The sequence below is a fragment of the Triturus cristatus genome, chromosome 12, assembly GCF_964204655.1.
Source record: "Triturus cristatus chromosome 12, aTriCri1.1, whole genome shotgun sequence".
In the NCBI taxonomy this organism is placed as follows: Eukaryota; Metazoa; Chordata; class Amphibia; order Caudata; family Salamandridae; genus Triturus; species Triturus cristatus.
In genome coordinates this window covers 756,757,764-756,773,439 of record NC_140595.1, presented here as the reverse complement: position 1 = coordinate 756,773,439, position 15,676 = coordinate 756,757,764, and the positions used below count along the sequence as shown (strand labels likewise).

The 15,676-nt window shown below is 42.8% G+C and overlaps 1 protein-coding gene across 3 annotated transcripts in view; it reads left to right on the top strand.

Moving 5' to 3' along the window:
* Window positions 1-15,676, top strand: part of MICAL1 (microtubule associated monooxygenase, calponin and LIM domain containing 1) — a 398,198-nt gene that overhangs the window by 331,327 nt on the left and 51,195 nt on the right. For all 3 annotated transcript variants that reach the window (XM_085639238.1, XM_085639240.1, XM_085639239.1), the window contains exon 16: window positions 9,921-10,098. In XM_085639238.1, coding sequence (XP_085495364.1) covers window positions 9,921-10,098 — 178 coding nt within the window. The remainder of the gene's footprint in view (window positions 1-9,920; window positions 10,099-15,676) is intronic.

Genomic DNA, 15,676 nt, shown 5'->3' with positions numbered 1-15,676 from the left:
GATGTGATGGATTAGTGATTCCATGATTGGTAATTTGATTTACTTGTCAGACCCTAGTACAGTGCACCATGTGTACCTTAGGGGTGGCTAACATGCAGAAAAAGGAAGGTTTGGGGACTGGCAAGTGTGCACTTGCTAAGTCGACATGGCAGTCCCAGACTGCACACAGGCTCTGTAATGGCAGGCCTGAGACACATTTTACAAGCTGCTTCTGTGGGCGGCACAATCAGTGCTGCAAGCCCACCAAATGCTTGCAGCACTGATTGACCCCTAAGGTAGGACCAAGGTACCCCTGTGGGCAGGGTGCATTGTATGTGAAAGGTAGGACATGCCCTGATGTGTGTGGCATGTCCTAATAGTGATATACTGCCATTTTTGTTTTTCACTATTGCAAGACTTTCTGTTCCCATAGGCCAGAATGGGGAGTTAGTTTATAACATCTTATAAACATAACTGACCTCAGGAACGAGATAGGAAAATAAGGTTTAGTATGCCTGAACTCAGAATGTTAAGATGCATCTTTTAGTGAGGGTGATTTTTATATTCTGTGTTTGAAAATACCACTTTTAAAAAGTGGGTATTTTCTTGCCAAACCATCCAGTGTGCTTATGCTAGGTCTATCGGTGAGTTCTTTATTTATTTATTTATTTAAACTGACAAATGACTACAAAACAACAGATTCTTGAAGACCAGTTTCAAACGCTCATTCTGGAGAAGTAATCCAGGAGGACACTGTGATTTTTGTACGTTTCTGAGTCTGGATTGAACCAGGAAAAGCCAAAAAGACTCTGAATCAACTTGCTATTTGTGTTGTGCAAGACTTTGAGTTATTATTAGTGTTGTGGACATAATTCAGTGCAGTTACTAACTGTATTTTGATTTACCTGGATCGACGCTGGATTGCCATTTCTCACTTCTCCCGTCCTCTAACCCAGCAACTCGCTGGACCCGCAGCGCGACAGAACACCGCAGCAGTTGTCAGAGGGGCCTGCTTGTCAACAGGGGCGAGTGTATTTTGTTCAGGGCTGTGAGCAGGGGACTCCATTGCCCAGGAGTCCCAGCGAGCCCAACCAGTTACACCTGGGCTGCTCTCCCTGATCGCCACGCCCCCACCGCCCAATAATCCCACTATTTTAGGAACATAGTTCCCCGCAGCACGGGAGCGCGCGGGTGTGCCCGGGGCTAAGCCCGGGCAAAGGGGGGGCCGTTTGAGGCCGTCTGAGGACCGGAGAGACCGGACCGGGCCATCCCCCCATTTTCAATTTGTTACGGGACTCATAGTAAATTTCCACGTATTGTTTCTTCATTGTTTTTAGACCTATGTGATTTTAAATACATAGCCCTACTGATTATTTGCGTGATAAGATCTTAAATTTCTGTATTGATTTAATAGGAAGTATGGTGCTAACTAGAGGAAACATTTCTAAAACTAAAGCATTGGGGGGTGGGGGCAAGCTTCTAGGTCCCATGGACGACTTTATTACCAAGGCTAACACATTCATTGACCAAACCATTAGTCTGATGGACGGTAGGGTGTCCCTGGATTTAGCACTTGCTAAAAGATCCTCCATGGGTAAACTAGCAGACGCAAGATCCCCCGTAAAAGAAAATAATTTTGGGCGAAGGGCGCTTTGTGAGGGTAGGCGTAGTTTACCAAACAACGTGGACCTGTCGGCCTCCCAGCTTTCCGACTTCCAGATAAGTTCAGACTTAGAAAGGTCGCCAGAACTGGTTCCCCAAGTCACACCGGATGAAAAAAGGCAAGCAATGGGGAGGAGGGAGGGCGCAATAAAGAAAAGAAAGAAAAAGGCGAAAAATTCCATCCCCAATGAGAGTAGCGACACGCATAGTAGGAAAGAGAATGCACCTTCTGGAGATGAACAGGCTGTAGATTCTACGTTCATTAATCATTCTGTACATCACACCTCAGACCCCATTTGCCTGGAATCTCCCTTTCAATCACATCCTACTAAGGAAATAACCAATAGCAATAACTCGCAATTGTTAAACAATATCGCAGATCTACTGAAAACTTCTCTCGCTCCAGTAGAAGCTAGATTATTACAGATAGAGATCCAGCTAACTAAGTGTATAAACCTCACAAAATTGAAGCAAGTGTCGGGGGCCCAAAAAACGGGGGGTAAGAAACAGACTTTTTTTAAGCCCGCAGCTTTACAAATGAATGCACCTACACCCCTAGATGTAACACCTAAATCAATACCCAGTGAAACATTAAATACTAACAGGACAGCAAAATTTTCCTCTAGTGTTGCCATAACCTTATCCCAGGGTAATCCTCCGTTAGCAACAACACCGGTGCCCACAACCCTGGAACCTAAAAAATCTGTGCCCAAGACTCGGGCTTCAAAAACACCTGTTCCAAAAACTTCGGCCCCAGTATCTAACGGGGGGGGCCCCGGGGGACCTTCTGAAGCTAGACTTATTGTCGATATGCCACCGGAAGCATGCCCTTTTGTAGTTGTAATGACAGGCATGCCCGAGCTGGTGGATCATAACGTAGAACCTACGTGGTCTTTGATAAATAAAGTACGACACTGGCTAAACATTAATCGTCCTATTCCACCAACACGGTCATGTAAGATCTTGATGGCACGTAGGATCCCCTGGGTAGGAAATGGCAGAAAATTAATATCAGGAGATTGTATTATGATTACATTGGATGACCCTCGAGTGGTAGATCATATCTGCTCTTGGGAGTACTCGAGCTCAAAAGGAGGTATAGGAATTAAGCGACTCTCCTTTTTTTATCCTTCTCAACATCGTAATAATCCTTTTAATGACTATGATAGCCCCCGGGAAGTAGTAGCTTCTCGTTATAGTGAATATGGCAACCCAAGACAAATAGCGGGCCCTCGTCACCACGACCATGACAGTTCTTGGAATACAGTGGGGACATCTCATCAGGGAGGAGGTTGGGATGAATGGGGTCAGAACACACAGAGGAGGGCCTATAGAGAGCCGCCTCGTAGGGATCCTTGGTTCACTATCCCGACGATGAACAGGTTTAGCGGCCTTGAAATGGTCGATCGACCATCAACGGCGACTGAACCTATTAATCCTAAGCCACCCCATTTAGCGCCCAAAGTAAAAATCATTGCCGCGGCAGACGATTCTTTGGCGATTAATACAGAACTACAGCCCTTAACTATCCTATCTTGGAACGTTGCGGGCCCTCGCCACAAAATCGAGGACGTGACTGCTTTGAACTTCTTGGAGCTGGGTAATATCATCTGTCTACAGGAGACGTGGTCTACCACGGAGCTCCATCTTTTGGGTCATAAAACTTATTTTGTCCCTGCAGTGGGCAGCGGTGTAGGTAGACCCAAGGGAGGGCTGACTACGTATATCACAAATACCTTGAACCATCTAAAAGCTTTTATCGTTGATTATGATTCGAATTTTCAATTACTTTCTCTCTCTTTTAAAAAAAAAAAAGTCTATCCTTGTGCTCAATCTCTACAATAACCTAGAGGAGGACCAATTTTTGACTTTTCTCCTTAACATTCAGGCGAAATTAATCTATCATCTTCAAACTAAGGCAAGAAAAGGGGTGGTTCATCTTTTATGGGGAGGAGATTTTAATCTGAATCCATGCCCACAAAATGGAAAAAATTGTTGTGGGATAGTCGACGAATTTGATGCTCCCCTCATGTTTTTGCCCACACTAAGGTTGGGAATGCTATGAATAATGTGCTATCAGTTTTAGAACTTTCAATAGCAAATGAGCCAAGTGTATGCTCACATTTTTTGCAACCAACCTATGTGGGAAGGGGTTGCAAAACTACAGTCTACTTTATCCTCCCGTCGCCTGGTTTGTTGTGCAGAGCCAGCTCCTTTGAGGTCCTGACTAACACATTAAGCGATCACTCCGCCTTGAGGATGGATCTTCATTTAATTAATTCTCAACCCCTAACAGCTGTCGTAGCTAAAACTCTTGCCCAGAATAAACTGGAGCTAGGCAAGCAAAATGGATATACCTTAAAGTGGGAGAAGATTAATCCTGTTGTAATTACCGACAAATTGGTAAAGGAGGCATATTTAAACATAACTAAATGCCTGGATTTATCAGTAACGGATGAAGATGTCCTAAAAAATTTCTCACAAATATTAGAGAAAATTAAGGGACTTCTAACAGCAAAATCAACGAATTCGAATTCGACTACCAGAGGGTGGTTCAATCATAGCTGTACAGTGGCCCTAACTAAATTAAAGGTGGCACTAAATAAACCAGACAGAGATTCGGAACAGATCCATCTCCTTAGACAACAATACGGACAGGCACGTAAAAAAAGAACACAAGAATTAAAACAGAATTTATGGGATGATCTGCACACTAGTGCTGTCTCTAAAAATAGTGAGGCCTTCTGGCGAACAGTTAAATCCCCCTATCTATTAGACAATAACAGTCCTAAGATAGAAGTGGCCATAGAGGAAGACATGTGGGTCTCCCATTTTGCTAAAAGTTTAAAAAACACAGCAGATCCAGTTGGACCAGATATTACTTATCCAACAGTTGAATATCCAATATCATTGTACTTTGATATCTCTGAGGTATTAGTGGCACTGGAATTAAGTAAAAACGGTAAAGCCCCAGGCCCAGATGGGTTCCCAGTGGATCTTTTTAAATTTAATCAGGATCTCTGGGCCCCCATTCTTACCAGAGTGTGTACCGCAGCCGCAAAAGTGGGTCTGATAAAATCCTGGACTAAGTCTATTATGGTCCCAATTTTTAAAAAGGGGGACCGTCAAGACCCCAAATGCTATCGCCCCATTTCATTACTGGATTCTCTGGGCAAAGTCGTTGGCAGGGTTGTGCTAGAGCGACTACTGCAGTGGGCTGAAAAGGGAGGCATTATTTCTGATCTCCAATTTGGATTTCGGGAGGGTTATGGAACAGTGGAGCAGGCCCTTAATCTTGGTTTAATAATGGGTAAATATATCCAAGCAAAGAAGGACACGGTCTACATGGTGTATGTAGACCTGTCCGCTGCCTTTGACTGCGTGTCACATGCTAAACTCTGGATGGTCTTGAGACAAATGGGCGTGGAGCCCCCCGTCTTAGACTTTCTAAGAGAGCTTTATTCCAAAGCTTCAGCGAGGGTGCACTATGGTGTGAAGGGGGAGTTGACAGCGTCTTTTGGAGTGGAGCGTGGAGTCAGGCAAGGGTGTGTCCTGGCCCCCTTTCTTTTTTCTTTGTATACCAACGGTTTGGAAGAAGCGATGTTGAGGGGGGCTTTGGATCTCCCACAGGTAAAACAGCGCCTGATTCCCGCTCTGCTTTATGCAGATGACGCGGTCATTTTGGCGCGCACCCCACGCGAATTACAGACCTCCCTGAATAAGTATGTGGATTTTATGGGTGGTCTGGACCTACTTGTGAATGTGAAAAAACGTTTGTCATGGTAGGAGGCAGTGGGAAAAAACGAGCAAAGGATATTTATCTCAAAAACCAAAAACTAGAGGTAACTGCCCAGTACCCGTATTTGGGTATCATGATCGATGAAAGGCTGAATTGGCGGCCAGCTGTAGAAGCTAGGTGTCATCATTTCAAAAGAGCCACAGTGGCCCTGATGGGCTTTTCTCAGAGACTGGGGAGGAGGGCACTGATGGAGCTCTTAAAAATTTACAGCGCAAAGTGTCAGGCTATAGCGCTATATGGGGCAGGTGTCTGGGGACATGTAGATGTTAGCGCCCTTCAGGTGGCAGAAAATACTTTCCTCAGATTCCTTCTAGCAACACCAAGACACACATCAATTTACGCATCCCACCTGGAATTGGGAATTCCATATTTAAAGGACCTAATAATGATCCAACCACTGTTGCTTTGGCGCCGCATTTGGACCTCTGATAAGAATGCGTTGACACAGGCAATCGTGGCGGATTCAATGGCTCTTGACCAATCAAAAAAGATAACCTGGGTCAGGTATGTCAGAATTTTTTTTAAAGATCTTGGTATGGAGAAATATTATCTCGTACCTGAAGACATTATCGATCTGCCAAAGAGAGAGTTGAAACGACTGGCTCTGAGTCATCTAGAGTCCTTGAGGCCGATCTCTGATTCAACAAAACCCTCGGTCCTCCATGCTAATAGTATCCAGACCACCTCCTCCATTCACCCTTACTTAACACTTCAAATCAGTACATATGATAGAATGCTACTAACAAGATTCAGATTAGACTTCTTTTTCAGATTAGTAGCATTTCCCGAGAGAAATAGGTGGGACTTAAGTCTCACTGTTTGTCCTTGTGATGAGGAATCAATACAGTCCAATTTACACACAATATTGATTTGTAAATTCCATCATCCACACCGAAAAATATGGCTACTACCACTATTAAGGCGTTGGGGTCTCAGACAATGTCGCCCTGCAATGTTACGCCTTCAACTGTTGGAATCTGAATCGGTTTGCTATTATGTTCTTAATTTTTTTAAATCTATTATGAAGCACAGGAAAAATCTGTAAAAGAAATTATACCGATTCTAGAATGAAATAATTTGATTCTATGATTTTAGAATATTAATTCTTGTGTGTTTTGAAACTCTATTTTATAAGTTGATTTTTTTGTGTGAATATGTATTATTAATTGTTGCTTTTATGGTTTTCCAATGTGCAAAGCCGAATAAAAAAATGTATTATTATTATTATGCTAGGTTTGTGTATTGCATGTCTGGCTTTTGGATGACAGGGGGCTGGAGAGGGCTGTGGTTCCAGAAGTCTGATGAGTCCGACATGGTTTGCATTTGGAGAGTAGGGGGGAGATTTCCTTTTCACCTGAATGGGCCTGGTCTGCGTTCAACAATGCTGTCTCCACCTCCTGCCAGGAAGCTGCACCAGTGAAGACAGAACTGGTTTTGGCTGAGTACAGACACACTCTGCCTTTAGAGAACAAAGGATTTTGGTGTATAAAAAGAGGGGCCCAGACCCTAGACTTTTAGATCACTTCTGGGAAATTAAGAGGAAACCTTTGCCAAGAAGAAGAGCATGAGAAGCTGAGGAGGAATACTGCCCCTGTGCTGTTTGCTGACTGGGGTTGGCCTGCAGTGGCTGCTTGCTGCCAAGGAAAGGAGAAAAAGGACTTTGCTGTTTTGCTTTGTCACCTGCTTGAAGAAAAGATCTCCAAGGGCTTAAAACAACTGAGCTTGCCTCCTGTTCTGAAGTCTCAGGAACACAGACTTCACCCCTTCTGTCTGCCTGCATCTAGAACTGCTGTTTTAGCTGCTACAGAAGGAAATTGCAACACCGACGCCGGTGAGTGACGCCGTAATCTGCACCAAAGCCATGAGCGCTGCTCCGACTTGCGAAGTAGACCCGACGCCGGCCGCTGTGCCACATCGACGCCAGCAAGTGACGCCGTAACCTGCTGTGCCGCCAACTTCATCATCGTGGAGCCGATCCTTGACGTGGGTGACTCCCCGAATCCATTGACATCGCGCCATCATAAGGAACAGTGGTTTCGGCGCCATCGTGACATCTCCCCGACGCAGTAAGTAACAGTCGTCTTGCCTCCCCCTGCGCTGCAGTAAGGAACAGAGTCTACACCTCCACTGGGGTCGTAAGGAGTCGAACGCCGCACAGCGCCAACAAAGCCGCACCTCCCTGACGCCGTAAACTGTCTTTGCTTTCACCATATTTCAAGGTACTGTTCTTTGTGTGGGCCCAACGCTGCACACCTCGCAGTCGGCGCCGTACTTTGGGATTTTCATCTGTCATGATGTCATATAAGTATAGTAATTTGTTGCTCCAAGCTTGATTTAAGTGCACAACCTATTTTTGAGGATAGTTTTGATACTGTACTGTGGATTTTTGTCGTTTGGTCTTGTTTTAAGTTTAGATAAAGATTTCTTATTTTTCTAAACTGGTGCGGTGTCCATTTGTAGTGTTTTCACTGTATTACTGTATGCGTTCATAAATGCTTTATACACTGCCTCTGAGATAAGCCTGTCTGCTCGTGCCAAGCTATCAAGGGGGTGAGCAGGGGTTATTTTAGGAGTGTACCCCCTCACCCTGACTAGAAGCAAGGGCCCCTGTTTGGATGAAGGTACCTACCACTGCCAACTAGAACCCCCCATTTCTAACAGATTTACTGGCGGAAGCGGCGTTCAGGCGGTCTGACTGCCAAACTTTTAATAAGGCCCTTAAATTTGTAACTTCAGATCTGATGAAAGTGTGAGGTACTTTTTTGCAGCTTTCCTCCAGAATGTACATCTGCTGAGTTTTTGGTGGAGTGGCTTACACTTGAGTAGAGACAGGCCCTTCTGGTCTAAGACTTTAGTTCTTATGTTCTCTGACATAAGGAATCCAAAGACCTTTACATTCAGCTCCACTCTGATGGTGAAGATCACAGATGACAAGAGCAGATTATACTAGATGTGCATAAAATTAATCCTCCAAACTGGCGGTATTAGCGGTACATTAAGTTCTGTAGTTGGGCATTCAGGAAACTTTACATACACAAATGTCATGTCTAGTTCAGTCAACACACAGGCCAAACACTTTAACCCACTACCTTTCTTGATGGACATTCAATAGCCAAACACACACAGATTTCTTCTATGCCCACCAGGTGGCAAAACAGGTTAAACTTGCAGAGCAAATATGTAGCAAGACAGAGGTATGACAACTCCCCAATATTTGTAAATGGGTATGGGAAATTGAGGCTACCTCTAACTCTTGACGATAGCATAATTAGTTATTTTAACTAGTCCATTTAAACTCATCCGTATGTATTTATGTAATCTCCGAATATGTAGTACTCGAGCTCCACTCCTGAAGATGCATTTGTTTGTTCTCATTTTTACGTCTAAATCACCATTCTACCTGGGTTATCAATTTTGAGCAAACTACATTTTATGTTCTCAGTTTTCCAAATGAAATGCTCTTCTTGATTAAAGATACTCTAGAAAATAACAAACACCCCATGTATGCCTCCTGCAGAATTGTTTTTCAATCGACCCCCACAACTCCAAAAAAGACCATATCTGTAGATAAATAAGATGAGGTACTTGATTGCAGACCTTTCCCTTGATGTCAGAAGTAGCCTGGATCTACCAGGCATTCTGCGTGGCTAACAAATAGTAATGCACTTGCAGAGCTGTACAATCAGTGCTTTGAAATTGTGTTTCAAGGAAGACGTAAAAGGAGACAGCCTGACCATATAATTACCACAGGCACTAGGCTTTGAAGTAGTATCTTGGGTATAATGTCTTCTCCTTGGCCTGATCGTCCACTGGAGTGATAGTAAAAGGGGCGATGGTGCCTACCTCTGAGTCCCAGGTTTAGTGTAGTGCATGCCCTATCCTGTTCTGTGGGGATTCCTTTTTGCCTATACTCCAAGAAACATTTGAGTATTCCCAAGTTTTATAGTATCTTCTGTGCAAGAATTCATATTGGAATTCCACCGCTATACAGGTGGTGCGGACAGTGAGTATATCCTGTTCTCTGGGTATTGCATCTTCTCCAATCCTTGGCTTCTGAGCCGTGTAAGAATTTCACCTCTTTTATGATGGGTAGAAGCCCTTCTCATGTCATCCATTTTTATTTGTCTACCTTACTTGGCCTTTTAGTTCAGCTGGAACACCTCCATCTTTGGTTGGGCCCACAGAGAGAGCTACCAATTGTGTATTGTTGATTTGCTGTTTTCTCCCCTCACTGGCTTTTGGCTCCCTTGAGACGTCCCATACCGTAGGAAAGTGTCCTCCTTGTGTCACCTGTTGAGCTTGTGACCACTTTTCCCTTAATGAGGTGAACATAAATGTCATGCTCCCCAGGCCTGGTATTCACTCCTCCTTAGGAAGGAGTCCTCCGGTCTTTTAGTGGGTTTTGTTGTCTGCTTCTGGTGTCTTCGACGTTTTGATGTTTTAGGGCATGTGTAAGTAACCTTGTGTGGTTCCCTTACAGACTCTGAAAGGACAGACGCTAACAGGGAGCAGTGATGCTTGTTACTTCTGTGGCCAGCGAGTGTATATACTGGAAAGAGTCAGTGCTGAGGGGTGGTTCTTCCACCGCAGCTGCTTCCGCTGTCATGATTGTGATGCTACCCTGCGGCTCGGGAACTACGTCTTCATTGAGGATAATGGTGAGTTCACTCAGAATACCTTAGGATTAAACTAAAGTCTGAGGTAAGGGTGAGCAATAAGAACATGTGTAAGTGGCGTAGGACAAACTCTCTTTGATGGAATAGGTCCCCCCTCAGTCCAGCTGCCTACTTCACATAGAACAATGGTTCCACTGTGAAAATCAGCACTATGGAAAGACCCAGTGCTTTTTAGGTAATATGACCTGCTGTTTGCAATATACTTAGGCCCTCATTATGAGTGGTCGGTAAATGTTGTGATATTTATCACACCTGATCAAATCCGACGCTGCTGAGTCGGAATTTACCAGGTGCAATAAATATCATACAATTACTAGGTTTGGGGGAATTACATGCTGATGTTGGTGGTACTGCAGCAAAGCTTCATGTTGTTGTAAATAAAAAGCATTTACTCGAATATGTCTTCATGTTTGACCGCCCACTATTTGCCACAAAACTAATAATTGCGATGTGTGTCGTAGCAGGAGTTACTGTAGCTATTTCAGCTGACTGTGCTGTTCATAATGAGTTGGGGTCTGGGTCAACTCCCTTAAACCAGCGGTATTAGGATCATCCTCTTGCAGACATTGCGTTGAGGCTGTGTAAGGGTTTCCTGATTTCAGTGTTCATTTTTAGGTCTCAGCCGTCAAAAGCAGCGCGCATGCGCTGCTCTTGGCATCCGAGAGCTTCTTGAAATCAATTCAGATTCCGAAGCTCTCGGAGATGGAGTTGAAGCCCCGCCCATCTTTTTGATTGGCCAGCGTCATCTTTAATGGAAAATGCTGGCTTGTGATTGTAAAGGAGGCTTCTTAGTCCCTCCTTGTTGCCGCCTTGTCTCCTTTTGGCCACGCCCACCGGGATTTGATCTTTTACCAGCAGCATGACACTCTCCCCTTTATTTGTCCCCACGCACTTTTTTTTTACTCCCTCTGCTTTGGCAAAGTCAGCCGCGTGTTTACTTTCGCATTGCGCTTTCACTTAAAGTGAAAGCGCCATGTGAAAGTAAACGCACGGCTGACTTTGCGGTACCGCGCTTGTTGTCTTTGAAGGGAATAGCGTTTTGTTCTCTGCTTGTGTTCTTCATGTATCGTGCATGGATGGGACAGGCAGGCTCCCGCAGAGATGGGTCGGGGGGTGCTCCAACCTCCATGGACGTCTTGAAAATAAGTCCTTAGTCATCTCCCCGTCAACATCCTCCGCTACAAAAATACTGTCAAAGGGCAGAGGTCGCCGCCTCCCGGTCCTTCCTGCCTCTTCACCGGACATTGTGCAGCAGAGGAAGCGCCGCCCTGCATGACCCTCGATGCACGAGCACCGTCTTCCTTCCTGGATGATCTTCTGAAGCGCTGCTGCCGGGCTGGCGCCTCAGTAACGGCCCCCTCTTCTTGGCGCTTGCTGCCCTTCCGAGGCCTGTGCAGTGGTGTGGGCTCCTGTGTGTGTGATGAGTGTGTGCTCCTGCAACAGTGTCTGCCCCTGTATATGTGTGTCTTTGTGTGTGTGTGGCCTGCAGTGGTGACTGGGTGTGTCTGTTTGTGTATGTATGTGTATATAATGAGTGTCTGTGGGTCCTGCATTGGGGTATGTGTGTTTGTGATGCAGCGCGGAATGCTAAATCCCTCTTTACAACAACAGAACCATAGATCTTCACTACATTCATTCACTCATTCACTGGTGGGGCCCATAACACCAACATTCATTCACCATAGATCTATAGTCACAAGAGGTGATGATCACTCCGTACGCTGTAATGAGAGGAAATACGTCCAATCCCTAGTGAGCCATAAGCTTCCCTACCTCACAGGAATCTAGACATCAACCTAGTAAATCCTCCCATGGATAGGCCATGGATCAGCTGAGTTGCTGGGTGAAGCAACACTTAACTCTCTAAACAATATAAATCAATTCATTACTCAAATAATAACCCAACACAGTTCTTGTAATAACATAAGATATTTATCTAGAATAAAGCATGGAAAGTCATAAAACATTCAGTAAATTTGTTAGCATATTTACCTATTCTGGCTAAATGTCGTCCTCTAAGTTAAGTCAGATCTTTGGTCTCTATGCCCGTAAATCATTTAACTAGTTCGCAAAGGAATTGGGCATCTGATCAGTCCATCAGAGTCTCGGGCAGACCATTGTCCAGTAGAGTCACCGTCCTTTCTGTCAGCGTAGCGTCAGGAAATCAGGAAAGAAGAAATTGTGAAGACTGTTTTACCCTCTCTAGTCTACATCTTTTATAATGAAATTAACGGAAGCAAAAGAAACAATATATGTCTTAAACTCTCCTGATTGGACAACTAGGATCATTCTGCTTGGTTCTCAGCGCTAAATGTTTCTCTTAAATGTAATACATTTTTATTAATAACTAGCAACAATTTGCATGTCTATTTGGGTCATTTTAGTTCCCACTCGAGTTGGTGTCCGTGATGTCATCAATTCTTACAATTTAGTTCATGGATTGGCCATTGTTTGAAGGTTGGCTAGACTTATTCACATAGTTCATGAACGCAAATGTTTCTTTTTTGATGCAACTCAAATTTATTAATAATTTGAAACAGTTTCACGTCCGTTTAGTCCATCTTAGTTCCCATAAGGTTTTTGTGTCCATAATGTCATCAAATATGACAGTTCATAATGTCAGTCAGTTCTTTGTTTGAAACTTGGCTAGACTTGTCCGTCCGAGTTCACATGTACAAATTGTTTCTTTAGTTGTATCTTTATTTTCTCCGGGCCGTTGTATCTTTTTAACTCTTCTTTTCAGACATCTGGATGGCAGCTGGATGGCAGCCCAGACCGTCCTTGGGTGTCACCATCTGGTCGGGTTCATATGGAGGCCACTGTTGCTGGCAGCAACCGCATGCGCACATCACTCAGTTATATTTTGATTCGTCATTGGTCGGTCAATAGGGATAGCAGCCATTTTGTGGCCACTCCAGAAAGGTCAACTTAAGCAAAGAAACACAAAAACGTAATTAATACATGGAAATGGCTATTACAATGTTATTCCCTCACTAAACCCTTTATGTGTATGTATTTATCTAGCTGTAAGCAACACTCATTGCGGTTTATACTCACAATTTAAAGCACAATTCACAATTACATTACGAAAGCAACATATAACATGCAATTTCTAAATATCTATCCTTAGTATGCGTACGGAAATTAGTTTACGTATTAATTAGGCCATGCCAAAGCAAATCCCACGTGTATTTTATATTAGTATAGTTGATTACTTCAATACTGCAAACAATTAGTACAATTATTATTAATCATTTTAATATAAAACCATAAAATGGAGGGGGTACACAATTTTTTTTTTTTTTTTAAAGAAAACCCACTCCAGCAATCCCCCCTTTGGTGATTTTATCACCACATAACACCCAAAATTTGGTACCCTTTTTTAGGGAGATTAGAAATGACTTCTTATTCATAATTCAGTTTCAGCTTCTTCTCTTTTTGCTCTTTTGTACATATTCTCTTTCCACTCATCTAATGTTATCTCTTCCATTTCTATATATTGACTCTTTTCTTTTTAGTTTTTCTCTTTTTGTTTTATTCTTTGTTTTCTTATTTCTACAACACATACACCCTAATTTTAGAATTAATAATGCTAAGATCACACATGTTAATGGAAATAATATTTTACCTACAATTGTACTACCTAAGTTAACTACGAAATTCTTAGTAGCAGCTATTTTCTTTCCCATTCTTGTCCATACATTTTCAACCTCCAGTGGTACAATTTCCTCATGCAATTTAGTAATATTTTTGATATAACCTTTTAGATTTTCTTTCGTCTGGAATGTAAGTGCAACAATGTTGAACTTTCAGCATTCCACAGACTCCACCCTCTTTTGCCAATAGTATATCAAGGGCAAGTCGATTTTGTATCACCATAGCACGCATGGCAACCATTTCAGTATTAACCAATAAGAATCCTCCAGCGGTGCTTGTTGACAAGCGATCCACCACTGTTGACAATTTTCTAATTTTGTTCGCATTCAGAGATATTCCCACTGCTGGTATCAATGCACCAAAGATGTCTCCCACAATTTCTGCCCAAGTTTCTCTCCTACTACGCATTTTATGATTATCTAAGCTATTTACACCTTCTTCTCTGTCCATGTGAAAGATCTTTGGAAAAACCAGGCCAACATAACATGTGCCATCCCAATGGTCTGGCAAACAATAATATGCCCTGTTCCCACAGATAAAATATAATTCAGGAAAGACTGGATCTTCTCCACCTCTAAATCCCCATCCGGTTGCAATACAATATGTATCATGGCACTCACTAGTCCCTATAAAATAATAATCATATTGGGATCTTTCCCTCGTAATACATAATTTGCCTTTCTGTGGTGTATCTATAGCCATAGTTGGACTGGCTCCATTTTTCAACTCCTTTTCTCTATCTATATCCCAAACCATTTTATCCATTTTACTTCCTTCTGCTTTTCTGTGCATCTTTAATCTCCTTTCTTCAACCATGTCTTTTCTTCTTTCTTCAAACTGCAAATTAAATTGTTTCTAAAAATATATTCTAATGTTAATTCCTTAGTTTCTATAAAAATCTCACCTAATACTTTAGCAGTTTTAGCTGGGTTTAATTTGTTATTCATAGGCAATTGTCAAAGAATGTTATCTACGTCTGAAAAATTATATTCTAATTTCCCGATCTGATAAAACAAATTAACTAAGACACTACATGTTATTCCATAAGTAACTGGAAGGTGATGATAAGTCACTCCCTCTGCCACAGAAGCAGGTAACTGCATACAGACCTAGCAGTCCCTTACATCCATTGTTTTTACATATTCATACAATCATTTTGAAAACACATTATTAGAGAAATCGTTAATAGACCTGTCTTTATGTACATGAACGTTGACTTCTGTAGTCGGTACTACCTTTGCAAATTTACCTATGTTAGTTTTGTTTTCACCATGTCCTTCTACTGTATCTATTGTGACTTTGAAAGAAATTACTAGAGCAAGTATGCTCCACAAAAGCATAAAAAATCCTGTACAACAACAACATGTCTTGCACCATCTTCTCATGAAGGTACATCTACTTTTACTACCATCTATGTTAGCCATCTTTACTAAATGGACCGTGTCTTTTGACTTAGCCTCTTCTACTTTATGACCGGTTTCTAACCCAAGGCTTCTAAGCCCCTACAAGGTTCTATTAATTTCTACTTTTACTCAAGTTGTTATTCTCCACATCAGCAACTTCTTTGTTTATTCAATTTGGCATTTCATCATCTTTTGCTTTGTCCTCGTAATCTGGATACAGAATTTCCTGAACTTCCGTTTCTTCTTCTCCAGTATCGGACAAGATAACTCTCAGGATTTCTGATTCTTCTTCTTCTTCAACCACTTTCAGTAAAGTCTCCTCTGGATTTCCTTGACTATCTGCCTCTTGCTCCTCTTCAGGCAGTGCCACGTACGTCCATTCTGGTGACTTATACTTCTGGTTAGGTTTTCTTATTCTTCCAGCCTCTTGTTACAGCTGGTTCTCCTTCTTTAGGTTTGTCTTGACTTGTGACTTCATTCACCTGCTCAGACTTCAATGG